Source organism: Arachis hypogaea, chromosome 14 (assembly GCF_003086295.3).
Source record: "Arachis hypogaea cultivar Tifrunner chromosome 14, arahy.Tifrunner.gnm2.J5K5, whole genome shotgun sequence".
Taxonomy (NCBI): domain Eukaryota; kingdom Viridiplantae; phylum Streptophyta; class Magnoliopsida; order Fabales; family Fabaceae; genus Arachis; species Arachis hypogaea.
In genome coordinates, this window is record NC_092049.1 from 96,758,730 (window position 1) to 96,778,368 (window position 19,639).

General features: G+C 31.6%; 1 protein-coding gene across 4 annotated transcripts; it reads right to left on the reverse strand.

Moving 5' to 3' along the window:
• Positions 1 to 1,205: 1,205 nt before the first annotated feature.
• On the reverse strand, positions 1,206 to 9,103 carry LOC112743531 (ultraviolet-B receptor UVR8). Of its 4 annotated transcripts, none has more exons than XR_003172008.3 (11): positions 8,639 to 9,103; positions 8,363 to 8,436; positions 8,179 to 8,263; positions 6,241 to 6,372; positions 5,910 to 6,140; positions 5,494 to 5,727; positions 5,225 to 5,268; positions 3,100 to 3,282; positions 2,135 to 2,301; positions 1,740 to 1,783; positions 1,206 to 1,658 (listed from the first exon to the last, which is right to left on the reverse strand). XR_003172008.3 is itself a non-coding variant. In XM_025792778.3 (11 exons), exons 1-11 carry the CDS (start codon positions 8,865 to 8,867, stop codon positions 1,533 to 1,535), a joined length of 1,470 nt encoding a protein of 489 aa, XP_025648563.1. In that variant the 5' UTR covers positions 8,868 to 9,103; the 3' UTR covers positions 1,206 to 1,532. The 4 variants fall into 4 exon arrangements, 2 of the variants coding, with proteins under 2 accessions (XP_025648563.1, XP_025648562.1); XR_011871004.1 differs by having other exon boundaries at positions 2,211 to 2,776; XM_025792778.3 differs by having other exon boundaries at positions 2,211 to 2,301; positions 6,241 to 6,369.
• Positions 9,104 to 19,639: the final 10,536 nt, after the last annotated feature.

Below are 19,639 nucleotides of genomic sequence, written 5' to 3' on the forward strand. Positions count from 1 at the left end.
GTAGTGCCTAAACACACTAGATAGGTCTGGCAGATGTAGACGGGCCAGCTCCACCGCCGCCAATATCAACGACTTGGATGTATAACTCCATGACTTGGTGTATTAGAAACCTCCCATGAGCCTCAAATATCAGCACACACATGTTCATCACCTACAACCTAGACAAGCTTGTACTTGAAGCCTCGATTTACCAAAGCAATAAGGTAGCAGTACCTAATTCTGGTAAAATATTTTGTTAACATTCCTTACTTATCTCGTCTTCTACAACGACAAGATATGTAGATAGGACGCGATAAATAATGTTTCTATATGTATAATTTTTATATTTATTTTATTTATTACAAAAAGACCCCATACATGTTGTAATTTTACATAGTTTCTGTATAGTAATAAGATTTGATTTTATATTGCCTTCAATGTAAGAAAAATTTTAATGTACCTCTAATTATATGGTGCTTCCTCAACAAAATATTACCTTTTATTCTCGCACTGTAATAATAATAATAATAATAATAATAATAATAATAATAATAATAATAGCAACAACTGCATAAAATATTTTTATATTATTCGTACATAAAAAATAAACTCGTAATAATATTCAAATTTTGACCAAGAGATTAAGGTGATTCTATAACCTTGTCCAACACAACCAATCATATTTTACTTCATTCCTCACCACCTTTAATCCAATCCTAATTCCTAACACTCACCTAAGATGCTACTTTATCACAATGATACCGTCAATAATTCCATAGTGCCACAACAAAATTGATAAACTCGTTCCGAGCTGCTTCTAGTTTTCATCACAACGAAGATACCGGTATTTCCTCATTATGAGTTATGAACAATCCAACCAAGTATTATATGAACGTCGTTTTAGAATAAGCAATGTCAATGTACATGGCGAGAAAAATATTTTTAAGTCTTTTATATTCTAATATAAATATAATGTACTTTAAGATGAATGAGGTAGAGAGAAAAAATGTTTACCCTTAAAATGGCTTGTGTTTAGTTTTATTTTAAAGATGATTTCCTTCCTTATTGAAAGACTATTCTCTAAATTTCCCTAACCCCACAAGCCATGAAATTACGACAAAAACAAAACTGTATGTAAACATACCTTTTCTTCCATGGCACAAAACATATCATTCAGCTATAGAAAATATCAGAATGCCAAGAAGCCAGATCACTAAAGCTCAAGCTGTGCCCTAAAATGGAAACTTCCTTCACAAATAAAGGGCGCCATGGGCGCTATAAATTACAATCAATCGTTTAACACTCTTTTATTGTCTTGTGTATGAAAACTAAGAACACTTCAAGCACTTCCAAGTTAGTGCCAAGCTACACCTAGAAATCTAGAAATGGAAATCAAGACAGGAAAATCAGGTAGACAGAAATAGAGAAGAGGAAACAAACCAAGAAACATGCTGGTTGATTCTGGACATATCTACATTCCACTAGAGAAATGTCGATTAGTCAGTAACCTATCAAAACTGTGCAACCCTGTCAATGCTAATGGGCATATTGAGTCAAACCAGGTTCTTATCAGCCACCAGCAGTGTATGCCACCAACCACAGGCAACATTTCTAGGTCGGCAACCGGCAATAAGAACTTGACAAGGGACATTTCGGTCAGTAGAATCTCCCAAACCAAGCTGGTGAAGATATATGATAATTAGAATTCATAAAGTTGAGAGACAAAAATAAGCTAAACTTTAAATAGGCAGTTAAAATACCTGGCCATATTTGTTCCATCCCCAAGTAAATAGGTGACCATCCTCTTCAAGTTAAAACAAAGGGAAAAATTTTAGGATGAACGTGTAATACATGACTCGGCTTATGATGAAACTAGTAAAGAGCAAACTTGAATTCTTAGACTTTACAAAAATTCTTTTACTTGTCCACAAAAATGACAGAATATATTTGAACCAAAATGAACGCTAATGTGAATGAAAGATATTTGCTAAGGACGAGACTAGGCATAGGCAACCTCTTGACTGGAGAAAGGGCATCATAGTTGAAATTTAAAAACTTGAAATGGGTGTGAACTTTCAATTACTAACGATTCAAAGAACAAATCTGATTGGAGTATCACATGGTCATCATTAATAGAGCACACACAAGGAAATACCTGTTAGCAAAGCACTATGACGAGCCCCACAAGAAACCATACTAGAATGCTTATTCTCAAAACGGGAAGGAAATACCTGTTAGCAAAGCACTATGACGAGCCCCACAAGAAACCATACTAGAATGCTTATTCTCAAAACGGGAAGCTTCCAACTGTTTAGGCAAGGTCTGAAATAGGAAAAATAAATGAGTTACACAATATGGTTACACTTGTAATTTTCATGATTTGGAACATCATTACAGATGGACTATATTCAGATAATTAACCTTCAAAGCTAACATTTGTACATCTAAAATGATAGCTGCATAAGGAAAACTTTTGGATAGAAACCAAAAATATCTATTAAGAGCACAAAGTTGAAACAAGCACAATCTGAATTATTCATTATTTGACCATAAGGACATACAGACTTGCCACATACGAGAATTCTTAAGAGTAGCATCTTTTTCTATACATATATATTATCAGAAATTGGTTGATCTCCAAATCTAATCCATTATATTAGAAATTATGATTAGGAATTACGATAGGATACTATGGTGCTGCCTTATGCATGTAGCCAACTCTTCCTGGAGTAAAAAGCTTAGTTATATTGTTATAATGTTGGAACTTGGTCATCAGAAGGTGCATCACTTCATCATACTTGTAACAGACAAGAGGGACATATATTATTTTCAAATAATTTAATCTTCCAGTCCTAAACTAATGCCAAATGCAAGCACTTCGCAAAAGAGATACTCATACAGCTAGCTTATAATTTACATATAAAATCATATGTTAAAATAACTTTGGGTCGTTGAACATATCAACAGAAGAAGCAGCAATGACAATAATCATGCATTGTCTCACTAGGTGAAGTGCTATCTAACACGTCTTTATGAGTATGTAGTTTTCTATTGAATTCTGTTTGTTGAGCATTATTGTAGAGAAAGCAAAACTCAGATAATTCAGTTAGAGATATGTACCTCAGGCTGATCACTACCAGTACCCAATTGTCCAAACTGATTCCCACCAAATGCATAAATATGACCATCTACAGTAACACACAATGTATGCCAAAGTCCCGCTGCAATTTTTTCCACAGTAGTACTCAATAAAGATGGAACTAGGGTTGGTCTCAGTTGATCAGCATTATTCCCTTGTCCACACTACATGAAGTTTAAATGTAAAATTGTCAAGAAATTCTGCATGGGCCACTCAAATGTCTCATAAGAATAAGAATCATACAAATCATTAAATGATAAAATATTTCTCCTCATGGTAGTTATTCTTTTGACTACAAATAAAGTTATAATATTCAAACCATAAGGATTGGATCACGGCATGAGAAGTGAAGCTACAACTCAAAACTCAAGATTGTATTTAGCTTGTATATCATGGTAGGTACGTACATAAAGCATCCACACTTCAAGCAATATATCAGGTACCTTTTCCACACTACAGGAATTTAAATGCAAAATGGTAAAGGGAATATTATAGATGAGCCATTAAAATGTCTTTTACGAAAACAAATCACTGAACGAGAAAACCATCCAAAGTAGTTACTATTTGAGTGGAAATGAATGTATATTATTCAAGGCCTAGGAACTGGGCAAGGCCAAGAGAAGGCATGTAACTACTCAAGATGAGCTTGTAGATAATAGAAGCTATGGATCTAAAGCATCAACGTTTCAAAATGAGCAATCAGATACGATTGGCACATGCTGGCCGCAGCAACAAAGAGTACACGGTCATATTGACAATGGTCTGAAACTTTCAACACACTTAAACAGCAAATTCAATATTTCCTACATCTGGAATCTTCCTTAACATAGTACTTTTGGGAATAAACTATAATAAAAATGTCAAGAAAAAAAAAAGAAGAAATCCAAATAGTTTCCCTACATAAAACTAAACAAAAACATTTAAGATATTCTTTGCCGGACTCCCGATGTCTGAAGCTTAAGTAGTAAACCCTATCCTAATTTATTGGTGGCATTGGTTTCATTGATAAGGTTATTTTGCATACCTTATATTCTTTCATACAGTTAGTTGTGTTATACCCTTACTTTCTTGCATACAGTTAGTTGTCTATATCTGTATCTCCTTCAACTTAATGGAACATAAGATTTCCCAAATCCACTTTATCATCTTATGCATTTTTTCCCTTCCTTCTAGAAAACAAAGAAACTTCAAATACTTAGTCTGTTCAACAATTCTGTGAATAGACAATTTTCTTTTTGGGTCATGGTCCAATATGGTCCATAACTATACTATTACATAGGGCAAACTACCAAAATTGCACTCGAATAATTTTGTCACTGACAAAAATACATTCGAATTTTCCTATCGACAAAAATGCCCTCAAATAATTTAAAAACGCGACAAAAATATTCAATATTAAATATGTATTTCTCAAAAAATGTTTTAGAGATCGAATTTTGATGCAATTTTTTGCAAGCATGATCAGAAAAATGAGATATTATCCTTAAAATTTGGTGATTTTTTGCTAAGTATATATTTTTTTGTGATTTTTTAAAACTATTATTGGTTGTTGACAAAAAAAAAATCACAAAAATAATATATACTTAGCGAAAGATCACCAAATTTTAAGGATAACAATATCTCATTTTTCTAATCATGCTTGCAAACAACCGCATCAAAATTCAATCTCTAAAGCAATATTTTGAGAATACTAATGTTGGACATTTTTGTCGCGTTTTTAAATTATTTCAGGGCATTTTTGTCAATAACAAAATTCGAGTGTATTTTTGTCAGCGACAAAATTATTCGGGTGCATTTTTGGTGGTTTACCCTACTACATAACTAACGGTAGGTTCTGCCACAATTTTTGAACAATCCCGGGGTTGAGATAATAACAAAGCCATTCCTCACTAGGCCGTGGCATCTATGTAAAAAAGTTGGATTGAAATGAATCTACCAACAGCACAATAAATAAAAATAAACAAAAACAAATTTGTCCCACAATCACTAGTTGGAGCTTTTTTATGTGTGCATTCTAACTTATTATTGTCAATACAATAAATGCCTTCCCTCTAGACAAAAAATGAACTAATAAAATATTAAAATGTATTTTAATAACAAGCTCACCTGACCATACAGGCCCCAGCCAAAAGTAAGGAGTGCCCCAGCATCTACACAAAAAAAATAAGAAAAAATCAGTTTACATATCAAAATGGTCCTTGGTTATAATTAGCTGGACTTCTGTCGACCATAATGACCATCTCGAGTTTAGTAACTAGCCTATAGTATTCTAAAAGTGAATTTGGCCTTCATAGCATATGATATAAATATTTAGTGCAGCTCATATAACAAAGATATACTTGTGCAAGACTACAAGAGAGCAATGAAATGTTGACCTGTCACAACAGCGCTATGCCGACCTCCACAAGCAATTTCCTTCACATAACTTCCAGGAACCTTTGATACTTGTGCCCCAGCGCCACTTCCTTGATGAGCAGTTGATGACCTATCTTTCCCAGAAGTGGACTCCATACAAGGTATAACGTGAGGAGATGACACCATCTTCACTCGAGAACCCAAACCTAGCTGTCCTTCACCTCCATAGCCCCAACCCCAAACCTGTCCCACATCTGAAAACTTTGGTGAAAACATGATGCATCAGGGGTCTTGCTTTACATCAAAAAACCTTCCATATCTTCATACTTCATAGAACCTACAAAACTATATGTTGTAACCACAAGAACAAACCAGCTACACCTAGAGGATCATAGGATCATAATCACTAGGTACAGATAGACACAAAGGGAATTACCTGACAGTGCTAGTGTATGCCTCCCACCAGCTGCTACAGAGGTAATCTTGACCCCAGGCCCAAGGGTAATAAGAGAAGGTGAAACAGTAAAGAATTCATCTCCAGATGCTGGACTGTCGGATTCCTGTCTCGCAAATGAGATTTTTCTTCTCTTAATAGCTTCCTCTCCAGCTTTCTTGTTGTCATGATGAGAGTCTGACCCACTACTTGTGTTTGAGCTTTGTGGGCTTCCTGTTTAACGTCTCAAATTCCATTAGCTACCTGAAATGATATCAGAGAACTCTCTTTGATGTTAAATTATTTTGATGCATATGTATGTGATGATTAGTACCTTGATCAGCTATTGATGAGCTTTGTTTCCCAGAAATATCCTTTTGCAGGCTTCCTGCAGCTATGAAATCAGTAATAACTTTACCAGAAGGCACACATTCTTTCCATCCCCATGCATAGACTTCACCTTCTTCTACAAATGGAGCATTAAATTCAATAGCAAGGTGTTAGTGTTATCTCTGGGCCATTACCTAAGGGTAAGCTATTTCAAGTCATTCTTTGAAACACTGAACGCTGAGTTAACTACAAACTAAAATTTTCCCACTAAGTGATTCTCCTTTCAAAGGTGAGTTAACAGACCCAGAAAATTAAATAAAAATTTAAAACCTTTTCAACAGTAATGGTATGTGTTGTTATATCGAAATCTTTTTTATGATCTAGTATTTGGCCTTTAAAACATAGGTTAAAATGTTTCCACCCGAAACATTGCCGTCCACTCAGACTTGGAGCTTATTGATTAAATATTAGAACAAAAGAATTACCAAAATACAAATATGTCTTCATAAAATATCAAATCTCTAGGCTAAACTAATTGATTTATTTTAAATGAGAACAACTACTATTATAAAGTCGGCAAAATCTTATGTCTCTTTAGATATTTTTACTGGTACCTTACTCAAATTGTTTGTTTTATTATTGAATTACTTATTTATTTGTAATTTTTTTTTTTTTTTGGTATAATATACTCCCAAACGAATGTCCTATTTTTCACAAAATTTCCATGCCCATACCAGTATCTAATATGGGCATAATAAGTAAATGGGGAGACATCAGACACTGAACTAAAAGGATAAAAATTGGAAATAACTTTCATTTCCTTCCAAGCTATTGTGTATGAACTTGACTAAAATCTTCAGCATGTAACGATAATGTTAAAATGAATTTCAAATATTTTATTTCTTCATCTTTCTTTCCATCTTTACTAATTCAACAAATAAAAATCTTATAAAATTGAGATCCTAGTTACTGCATGAAAATCTTAGTGTACTTCATTGAAAGACATTTTTATATAGTTTAATTTTCTTCGATTCAACCATTGATCTTATAGGAGTTAATACCCTAAAATTTGAGGTCGGACTTAAATTGACTCCCTAAAATGGCAACTGACCCAAATTAGACTCCAAAATTACAACAGTAACTCGCGTTAGCCCCTGAGCTCATCTCCGTCAATAGCATGTTGATTTGGCCCTTTAACTTGCCATCCTGGATAGAACAAAACGTCGTTTCATATTGGCACCCAATCTTGAACGAAATGACGTCGTTTCACACAAAACACATCTTTTTCTCACTAGTGATGGTCATAAAACGATATGCATTTTACCTCATTCGTGTGAAACGACATCATTTCATTGAAGATTGGGTGCCAATATAAAACGATGTTGATTTGTTTTATCCAGCGTGACAAATTAACATGCCAAATCAACATACCATTACGGCATTACCGGAAATGAGCTCAAGGGCTAACGCGCATTGTAAATTTGGAGGTCCAATTTGGATCAATTAAAGTCTTAGATGTCAATTTAAGTCCGAGGCCAGATTTCAGGAGGCCAAATTAAGTATTATATATTTATGTTTTCAAATTAATTCCACACTACTTTTTTTTATATACTACAGCGATGCCATTGACTATGATAAGCCCTTTAACTATTCTCTTATACGAAAGCAACCAAAAATTGCTGGGCTATATACTAAATCCCATTTAGTTAATCTGAAAAATTATGATCACAACCGTATCATAGCAGAATATCACTCTTTTATACTAATTCATAGTTTAAAAAAATTGAAATCCAAGCAATTAAACTAGAAATCAACATCCTTCTTCGTTCTTATTTCAGGCTCTCACTGGTAGTCCACTAAACTGATTCAAAGCTCAAATTAACAATCTCAAAAAATAATGACCTTTCAACATCTACAAGATAGGGGGAATTAGAAGCATTACCAGTGACCGAGGCGCAATGAGCCCAACCAGCAGCAGCCTTCAGCACTGCAGCATCAGTGGGGAGCTCAAAAGCTCCTGGAGTCTCCTTCAACCGACACATGCAACAAAACAAGTTGCAAAATCAATTCCAACACCGATTCAGACCTAAAAAATCAACTCAAAACAAGGACGCGAACTGCATTACCCCACGCTTCCCCGACGTCAAATAACTCTGGCTCTCATCATCCGCGGAGCCCCACGTCACCAGCTTCCCTTTCTCTGCAGCGAAAAAATGGAACCACAAAAAACACAAATCAACCAATTCAGATTTCATTCAACAACTGGAACTAATAGGGGGGAGGGGGAACACGTTCCAGGATCTGTTCCTAAAGGATTTAGATCTAGAACGTTCGCGAAACTATGTAACCGTTTTCGATCTGGATTCTAGTCATCGGAGAGTCAAGGGATTGAAGTATCGAACCTGAAATGGCCATGGCGAATCCACAACCGCCGCCACAAACGTCTTTCCAGGAATCTCCGGCGATGGAGGGATCAGAGAGGCTTACCGACGCCGGAGACAGTATCGGAGTTTTCTCCGGCGAGGCTCCGGGAAGGTAGCCCCACATGTACACCATTTTCTCCTTGCACTCTTCCTCCTTCTTCTCCTCCTCCACCTTCGTCTCTTCCGCCGCTCCTTCGTTTCCGTTCATCGCGAGAACCAACAAAAACAAAAATTTAAAAAAAAAAAGAAAACAAATCTCCAAACGAGAAGTATAAGCTCAAAACGCAGACAGAAGCAGAACACAGAGCTCTATCTGCAAAAAGAAGAAAAAAATAACAACAAAACGACGATGGGTGCTGGTCGTTGAAGCAAAACAGAGAAAAAGGAAAAGCTGAGAAAAAACACGGGGATAGGAAAGAGGAGGAGGAAGAAGAGAAAAGAGTTGAAAGTAGGCGTATCAATTACAAGGTTATAGCTGTGGCCACCTCGGATGATGACGTGGCATTTTGAACACGTGGCACAATCAGCACCGCACTTTGGATTTGCACATACTTGAAGTGGCGAGTATAGTGTGGAAGTTTCTGGAAGATAGGGGGACCTCTGACTAGAGCCCGAGGTGCCTCCATAGATCGACACGTATCTTCTTTTTCTATTTTTTTAATTAATCTGATAACAATATGTATATCATGATTCATATGCGCCTGGAATATTATTTAATAGAAAATTATATGGTACAGATCTAAATCTGTACAGATTTAAAGATTTGCTTACTTAAACCACACTTTTTAAAGTCACACTTTTCACTTAAAACCGTAGCTCTTCACAAAGAAAAGCGTCACCTAATGGAAAAAAGTAAATTAGAAGATTTAAGAGAAAAAATAATTAAGTTATCAAAATTAATAGATCAAAAATTAATGATTTTAACTAATGTTAACTGTAATGACACCGAATTCTTAAAATCAATACAAAATGATTTTTCTCAAAATCTTTATTTTACTATAAGCTTTATTGAAGGACTTCAAAAACCTGAAAAAACTTATTTTTCACACGGAATTTCTAAGAAATGTTATCATGGAAATGATTCCCCACATCTTTATCATACTTTTAACCCACAATTAAATTCTATAGTAGATATGCTTGAAGAAATACTAGTATCCATAAAATTTCAAAATATAATCAACATAACAGATTTAAAAGTAAAACCACCACTAAAATTATGAATATTGAAGAAAAATTAGAAGAAGTTACAATGCTTTTTAAACAATTAAAAATGGCTCAAGAAAATAATATTATGGAACAGGGATTTCAGATAGAAGAAGAAATAGTAAATTCTGAAAATATAGAAAATGAAGAACACATCCTAGATTATTCAAGTGACGAAGAACCAGCAATTCCAATACAAGTAAAAAATGAAGCTGGAACATCTAGGGATAATCAATCTCAATTTAAATGGGAAACAGGTTTTGATAATTATGCTTTTAAAAAGGGGTTTATAAATAAAGATTCAAAGTATACAAAAATACCATCAAAATACGTTCCTAAAATCCAGGAAATGGAAGGAGAAAGAATACTCGATCTAGACTGTAAAACGAATGAAAAAGAAATTTTCGAAAACTGGTTGAATTCCTTCTTATTAGAAGCCTTTACTAATCCAAAACTTAATGAATTATCTGGAAGAGACATTTGGAATTACATAGGGTTTCATACTAAAGGAGCTATAAGAGATTATATGACATCAATAGAAAACCAAATAATAGAAGAATTAGCAACAAAAATAACAGCTTATGATAAGATATTATATATAATGATGATTCTATATAAAGAAATTTTTGGAAAAAATATTATAGATCATAAACAAGAAGTCTATAATAAAGAATATCAAGAAGCAAAAAACCATTTAGCTAACATTCACATATATGATCTATGTAATGTGGAGTCTTATATATGTGAATATAGAATACATTATTACAAATTAAAAGAAGAAGATAAAAATCATTATCTTAATATGTATATAACAAAACTTCCATATCCTGCTAACGAATTTATTATGGGAAGATTTATAAGAGAAATAAATAGAGGAACAATTGAAAATAATTTTGGTGGAGCAACCTCTGCAATAAGAGAGGAAATAAAAGAACGTTGTATGCAAGAAGCAACTCAAAAAAGATTTGCAAATATAATTAGAATTTGCTGTCAGGATAATGAAGAGATACCTCAAAAATATGGTCTTAATAAAAATTTTCAAAGAAAAAGAAAGTATCAATTTAGAAAAAGAAAATACTATCCAAACTGGAGAAAAAAGAGGTATTTTAGAAAAAGAAATAACAATAAAAATAAGAGACAAAAAAGTGATTATTGCCCAAATAAAAAAGAAAATTGTAAATGTTGGTATTGCCAAGAAGAAGGACACTATGCAAATGAATGTCCGAAAAAGAAGGATAAAAAGGATCTTACTAAACAAATAGAAATCGCTAAGTCTTGTTTCATGGAACCTTTAGAAGAATCTGATGATAACTTAGACTATATTTTTGAATGTCTCGGAAACAGACTCAGAGACTGAGTAATAATGCTACATTTATTACTATAAAAATAACAGAAAAATTTATAAATGCTTTCATAGATTCTGGAGCAACACAATGCTTTGCTAGTTCAAATATAAAACTTGATTGGAAAAAATTAAAGAAACCATTAAGAGTTAGAATAGCTGACAAATCAATACATAAAATTGACCAAAAAGCAGAGATGGTTGAAATTTTTATTCAAAATTATAGGTTCATTGTTCCATCTATATACATGTTAGATTCTGGAATGGATTTTATCATAGGAAATAACTTTTTAAAGCTATATCATCCATTCATTCAAGAACTAACATATATAGTTTTAAAAGCTCCACACGATTCTTCAATAAATCAAAAATCAAAACGTATAAAAATACCGACTACTACTATAGATAAGATCTTAAAATTTAAAATATTTTCTATATTGGAGACATGTTATTTAAATTTATACTTTCAAATAAATATCCCAAAAAATAATCTTGAAATAAAGATAGAAGAACTTTTGAATGAAATTTGTGCTGAAAATCCTTTAGATATTAAAAATACAAATAACGAATTAGTAAGCATTAAATTAAAAGATCCGACAAAAGAGATAAATGTTCCAAATAAAATCCCTTATTCCGCAAGAGATAGAGAAGAGTTTTCATTAGAATGTAGAGATCTTTTGAAAAAAGGAATTATAAGATTAAGTAAAAGTCCTCATGCAGCTCCAGCCTTTTATGTCGAAAACAATAATGAAATTAAAAGGGGAAAACGAAGAATGGTTATTAACTATAAGAAGATGAATGAAGCAACTATTGGTGATGCTCATAAACTTCCAAGAAAAGATTCAATTTTAGAAAAAATCAAAGGAGCAACTTGGTTTTCATCTCTTGATGCAAAATCAGGATATTGGCAACTTCGTTTAGACGAAGAAACAAAGAAATTAACTGCTTTTACTTGTCCAACAAAAGAATCAACAAGTGTGTTGCTCTATGAATGGAATGTATTGCCATTCGGATTAAAACAAGCTCCAGGTATTTATCAAAGATTTATGGAAGAAAATCTAAAAGAGTTAAATGAATTTGTTTTAGTGTACATTGATGATATACTAATTTTTACAAAACAGGATAGAGAAGATCATCTTCAAAAATTATTAATAGTTTTAGAAAGATGTAAAGAAAAAGGATTAGTTCTTAGCAAAAAGAAAGCAAGAATAGCAAAACAAGAAATAGAGTTTCTTGGATTAATTTTATCCACTCAAGGAAAGCTAAAACTTCAGCCAAATGTCCTAGAAAAGGTAAATTTATTTCCTAATAAAATAGAAGATAGAAAACAATTACAAAGATTTTTAGGGTGTATAAATTATATTTCTGATCAAGGATTCTTAAAAAATATAACAGAATACACTAAAAGCTTATTTTCAAAAATAAGTACTAAAAAAGAATGGAAATGGGATGAAAAAGATAGTATGCAAATTCAAAAGATTAAAGAATTATGTGAAAAACTTCTAGAACTTTATATTCCAGAAGAAAATGACTACTTAATAGTAGAAACAGATGCTTCAGACATAACCTGGTCAGGATGTCTAAAAGCTAAGAAAGCTATAAAAAGTTTGGAGCAAGGAAAAGAATCACTAGATTCTAAAAATTCCCCAAAGGAATTACTTTGCAGGTATATTTCAGGGACTTTTACTCCAACAGAACAGAGATATACCACTCATGAAAAGGAAACTCTAGCAGCAATTAAATCTCTTAAAAAATGGAAAATTGATTTACTACCCAGAGAATTTACATTAAGGACAGATTCAAGCTACCTAACAGGTTTCATACGATATAATTTAAAAGTTGATTATAATCATGGACGATTGGTAAGATGGCAATTATTTTTGTTACAATATCCAATAAAAATTGAATATATTAAGGGTGACAAAAATGTTATTGCAGATACATTAACAAGAGAATGGAGTTCGTCTACAACGCATTAGATCAAGAAATTCAGAAATACGAAAAAGAACTCGAAAAATGCAAGCATTGTCAGCAAATAAGGACACAGATCCAATCCCTCAAGAAGGCCGTCGAAGCAATGAAATCAACACAACAACCAAAACCATCAGAGCTCAGCCAGCTAAGCGTGGTGGACAAATCAGGTGAAGAAAAAATTCCAGAAAATAAAACAATTGCTGAAATTATCAAAAAATCTACCCAAGATAAAAAATATTATGTAATTTATAATGGCCCCATGAAAGGAGTATATGATGCCTGGGAAAAAGCAGCACCATTTACACATCAATCAAGGATAATTCATAAAGGATGGTTTTTAACACTGGAAGAAGCAAAGGAATCTTTCAGGGAATATGAAGCTCTTCATCCAGAGCAAACCCTAAAAAGAGCAGATAAAGCTCCAATTCAAACCCAGAGAACAGGGATAATAAGAAACATTCCTACAAGGGCTGAAATCAAAGAAAAGAAAAGGGTCTGTAGATCAAATCTCAGAGAAACCCTTAATATAGTCCTGAACTGGACTGAAGAAAAAAGAGCAATTTTAGGATATTATCCTATTGCCAAAGAACAGCTAACAAAGCTGGTTATATTTCCAGATGCATCCCCATCGGACACCTATCAGTTTTTCCAGTATGGATTAATTGATACAATTTTAATTTTTAATGATCTAAAAATTATTAGTGAGTTTCCTGCAGGATTCGTTGATGCAGTGAAGAGATTTAAAAATATGATTGACAACGTAAATCCAAGGGATATATCCCTAAAATTTACGAACAGTCAACCTATTTTTAATGAAGAAGAAGAATGCTTGGTTCCAGCACACCAAGTAATATTCATGTCCGTCTTCCCAGGAAATTTTCAACCAATTGATCAAGTTCAAGATTTAACAATCTACAGTCATGAAGGAAGGCTAGCTAGCACACTAGCAAGGGTCTTCGAAAGAACTCAAAAGATAACAAGAAAATCTCACACAAGAATTAATTATAAAAGCAGAAATACTTTGCTTGTGTCTAGTAAAAGGAATGAAATTGAAGAAAGAGAGATGAGACTCTTAGTGGAATTTGAATCAGCATTCTACAACTTGTCTGGACTCTTAGAAAAGCTCCCTGAAGGGATAAAGAGGAATCTCTGCTATCTGATAAAAGAGAGAGAAGACCACAAGTGCCAGCTATGCGTCTCAGAGTTATCTGAAGAAAGCAATAATAAAACGGAATCAACCCACATGATAAAGGAAGAAGACAACGCATCTGAAGGACACATAATGAAAGAGGAAGACAGCACATCTGAAGCATCTCTCAACATTATTGCATAGTGACGTAAGCGCTTAGGTCATAGAGCACCAACAATGTAGCTGGTGCAAGATAATAAACAATGACGTAAGCAATGACGTCATAAGAAGGGTAAGGATGGGAATTGTCCATCAGACCCAACCATTATAAATAGGTTGCTTAGGCAATTGTAGAATCATCAGAAAATAGAAAGCAGGAGGCAAAGAGTACTCAAATGCTAGGAGAGCAAGGAGGAAGCTGCCGAGGCGATTCTATGATCTGAAGAAGAATTCCCATTAGGGAAAAATAGTTCTAAACTCCCCTCTGGAGTTAGTATTTACAATCTCCCCTCTGGAGATAAAAACACCTTATGTAAAATATATTAAATAAAGGAAGTTTTTCTCCAGAAAGGTATGTATTCATTCTAGTCTTTCAATTATGAATTATTTAGAAAGTTTAGAATTAACAGAAGAATCTGATTATTATAGATTAACTGCTTTATTAGATAATGAAAAACAGGCTGTTTTAAAAACAGAATTAAATCTCAAATCAAACGAAAATTTTAATAAACAAAACCTTTTAAAAGAAGTTTTTAATAGAAAAAATATAATATACTATGGAAAAATTCAACTTGAAGCCCCTATAAAGATAAAATCCGCCAATGGAGAACTTGAAATAGCTTTGATAAATGATGAAGAATTAAGTAAACAGATTGAGAAAATTAAGGATCAACAAAAAAGATCTAAAATTGGATGGATTCATATTAGTACTATACAAGTCTTAATCAAATCTACATATATGAAAGGAATTAATTCACCAATAAGCTTAGCAATCTGTGACAAAAGAATTACTGATGACCCAATAGATCAAATAATCGGAATTGTTCATGGAAACTTGGCAAACGTAAATGTTAAATTTAATGCCCATCTGGGATATGCTATACCTTTATCAACTGAAAATCTTGGAAGATCTATAAGTCTGGCTTATAAATTTCACAGAAAGAATCTAATGGAACAAGATGATGAACCATTTTCGATTACATATGCAATAAATTATGCTTTAACAAATAGCCATCATAGTATAATATTTAAAAACAGAGAAAGAATTTATGTCGATGAATTGTTTCAGAAAATTGTAAAAACAGAAATACCAAAATATAAAGCTATTGAAAACCCAGTTCTATTATTAAAAGAACCGTCAGAAAAATTAGTTTCATCGAATTTTCAAATTAGAGAATCTAAAATTAATAGCCCTTTAAGTCTATCTAAGTTGAAGATTAAAGAAGAAAATTCTGAAATAAAAGAATTAACAAAAAAGGTCGAAAAATTAAATGAAACCCTAAACACTAAATTATGACCATAAATAAAGAAGAAATATATGTAACTTATCAAGACAAGAAACAAGAGCTCTTTGAAAGAGAAAATCGTTTGAATTATTTACAGTTTTCTGAAATAAATCAAAGAGCATTTGAAGCTCTAAAAATAATCTATGACAAGTTAAAAAGAGAAGTTGAAGAGCTAGAAAAATTAATAGAATCTCTAGAAAATAGTGATGAATCAATAATAGAGTTTGCAGAAATTTTAAAATAAATAATGAAGCATAAAAAGATTGAAAAACCAGAAAATAAAAAGAAAAAGGGCAGAAAAATTAAAAAGTAAAATAAAAGAGTATAAAAGGGAATTAAAAAACCTTCAGATCGAAATTGATGACCTTATAATAAAAAGGATAGAAATAAGAATAAATATAAACAAGTTGGAATTAAACTTAAAAAATTTATAAATGCCTGGAAAACCATATTATGACTTAAAAGAATTAAAACTGTTGAAAGAAAAAATGGAAAATGAAGTTGAAAAATTAAGAAGGTATTTAGAAACAACAGAAAGTGTAGAAATAAAAGAAGTTTTTGAGGATTTAAGAAATTATATTAAAGAAAAAGACAAACAGATAAAAGATTTTATATACAATAATCCATGCAAAAAAGAATATTATAAACTAAAATAAGATTGAAAACTATAAAAATGAAATTACAATATACAAGGACTAGTAAAAAGGATTGCAAAATTGGCAAAATTGGTATCAGAGCCTAGTTAACGATTAAGGGTAACACTTTCTCTTTAAGCAACACTTTTAGTGATACACTTTTAAACCAAATAAAAACAAAAATCTGTAAATCTGTACCAAAGTGCATCTGTACACTAGATGGACCCTTATTTAATTACAAATTGCAGAAACTTTATTGTATAAGCACTTTATAATTTATAATATTATATAATATAATAATAATGGTAGTAGTTTTTTTTCCTTTATTTTTGGACAATAATAATAGTTAACAACTAAAGTTAGAGACTCTTTTATTTAAATTAAAAAAATTCTTAATTACAACTTTAACCAAAAATAAGTTTTAAGAATTTAAACAATACCTTTTTATTTAAATAAAATAAATTAATTATTTATTCAAATAAATTAATTTATAGAATTTTATTATTTTAAATATTTAATTATAATTTTGCTAGCACAAAAAATAAAAATGAAAATTATGATATTTGCACTAATATTGACATTTGACAGCGAAAACAGCGCTAAATTATTTTTGCATTTTCGCTGTTGCTGTCAGCCAAAAATATATAGGAAAGAGAAAATTATTATTAATCACACCCACTTTTTTTTTCTCTCTTTTTTTTTGTTTTTGTTAGAGTGACAACATAAGTACATAACACATGATAATTTTTGTTTTTTATGTCAGCAAAATTATAATTAAATATTTAAAAATGAAACATTCTATAAATCGATTTATTTGAATAAATAATTAATTTAAAAAAATTTTGGGACAGTAATTTTTAATATTTTTTATTATTATTTAATTAAAATAAATATTAAATTATTTTAAACAAATAAATTTTATTAATTTATAATACAAATTTTAAAATATATGAGTATAAATTATATTAATTCATGTATATAAATTTTAATAAATATATATAAATTATATATTTTTAATATATAAAATTTTTATAAATATAAATAATTTTTATTAAAAATAATAATATTTATTGGTCATATAATATTATTTATTAATTTATTTTATTTAAATATAAAAAAAGGCCTTTAAACAATACGTTACATTTCATAGGCAAACATGCGAAAATGAATATCATGTGTTTTCGTAGACAAAATAATCGAAATAGTACATCTGTTCCCATTTTTTTCTTTTTAGTGACTACATCCGTTCCCATTTAGCCTTTGTAGATGCAATTTAATAACATACAATTTACTTTAGTGCAACCGTGTGGATAATTTTTAGAGAAACTTTTGGAGATCAACATTTTTAGTATTTTTAGTTATTATTTAGCTAATATAAATATTAAATTATAATTTTATTAATTTATGTGTGTAAATTTTAAAAAATATGAGTATAAATTATATTAATTTATAAATATAAATTGTATTAATTTATCTGTACAAAATTTTACTAAATATAAGTGTAAATTATATATTTTTTGTGTACAAAATATTTGTAAATATGGATATAAATTATTATTAGTTAAGTGTTGGTCAAAAAATGTAATATTTATTGGTCATATAATATTACTCTAAATTTTATGTTAGTCTCATTTTAGTTTTGATTATGCAATTTATGCAATATGTTGTTTATTTCATTTTTGATAGGCAAAGAGTCAAATTTTGTTAGACAAATAAAAATTTGCACGAAGGACCACATAATACACTCCTCTTCTATTTGGAGGAGGTTGGCTTCTTCTATATCTACTACAAAAAAACGAGCACAGTATCAGCGAAATTATTATTGAATTTATCCCATAAAAATTACTGTCGAATTTAGAATCGACAGTAACTAGTGAAATTCAAAATCTTAAAAATATTACCATCGGATCAAGATTTTTGACGATAAATTAATGGAAAATATTTGGTGAGAAAAAGCAATTAAATGGTGTGGATATCACCATCGGAATTTCCATCAGAAATTTCAATGTAACCAACTAATACAAAACGCACCGTTTATTAAAAGAAGGTTTAATAACTTTATTGGTCCCTATAGTTTCACCAAACTTACAATTAGATTTTTACACCTTTTTCTTTTCAATTGAGTCCCTATACTGCTTTTAGTTTTGTAATTAGGTTCTTTTCATGTCAAAAATGTTAAAATTAATGAAATATTTCTTCCAAAAAATATGTGGTTAAAGATCTAATTAGGTTCTTAATTGTGGATACCTTTAATTTGTGGAAAAATATTCAGTTAACTCTAACATTTTTTACACTAAGAAGCACCTCGTTACAAAATTAAAAGTAGTGTAGGGACCTAATTGAAAGGAAAAAAGGTATAGAGACCTAATTACAAACTTAGTGAAATTGTAGGGACCAATAAAGTAATTAAACCTTAAAAGAATGCTCCTTACAATTGGATATTTTCGATCGAAATTTCGACGTAGATAGGGATTAATTTGTATTGTGCCTTTCTCTCCTCTCACTTCTACATCACCAAAAATTCAAAGGTCTCCTCCCTCCACTCTCTCCATCCACCATCATTCGCCCATCCCCATCTTGTGTGCACCATTGTCATCTTCCTTCCACTCTGATCATTGTTGTCGTCGAAGAACGTCCATCAAGAGCCTTCCTACTTCCTCTATTGTATTCCGTTTCGACTCCCTCCTCTCTCTTTTCCGTTTGCGTAAGTCAGAGACTTTCACTTTACAACATGATGCTATTTATGGATATCAAAAGGTGGCATCCTAAGATAAACATGTTTCACATGTCGTGGGGTAAGTACACAATCACCTTTGAGAACGTCGTGTTTTATCCCAGTCTAGCCACAGAGGAGAGATAGTTGGCAGATGCAATCAAGATTTTCAAATGTGGTATAGCTACGACACACGGAACTATTTTTCAGTTTATTTTGTATTAAATTGAGTGGATTTTATCCATTATTCTCACACTTATGCATATAATTCGCATGTTTTACATTTTCCTTCCTAATTTTGTGCTATGATTGAAAACATGCTTCTTTGGCCTTAAATTTGCTAATTTTAACCCTCTCTTATTACCATTCGATGCCGTCATAGGTGTATTAAGTGTTTTCAGGTTTTATAGCACAGGAATGGCTTAGAGGATGGAAAGCAAGCATGCAAAATTGGAAGGAACACAAGAAATTAAGGATTT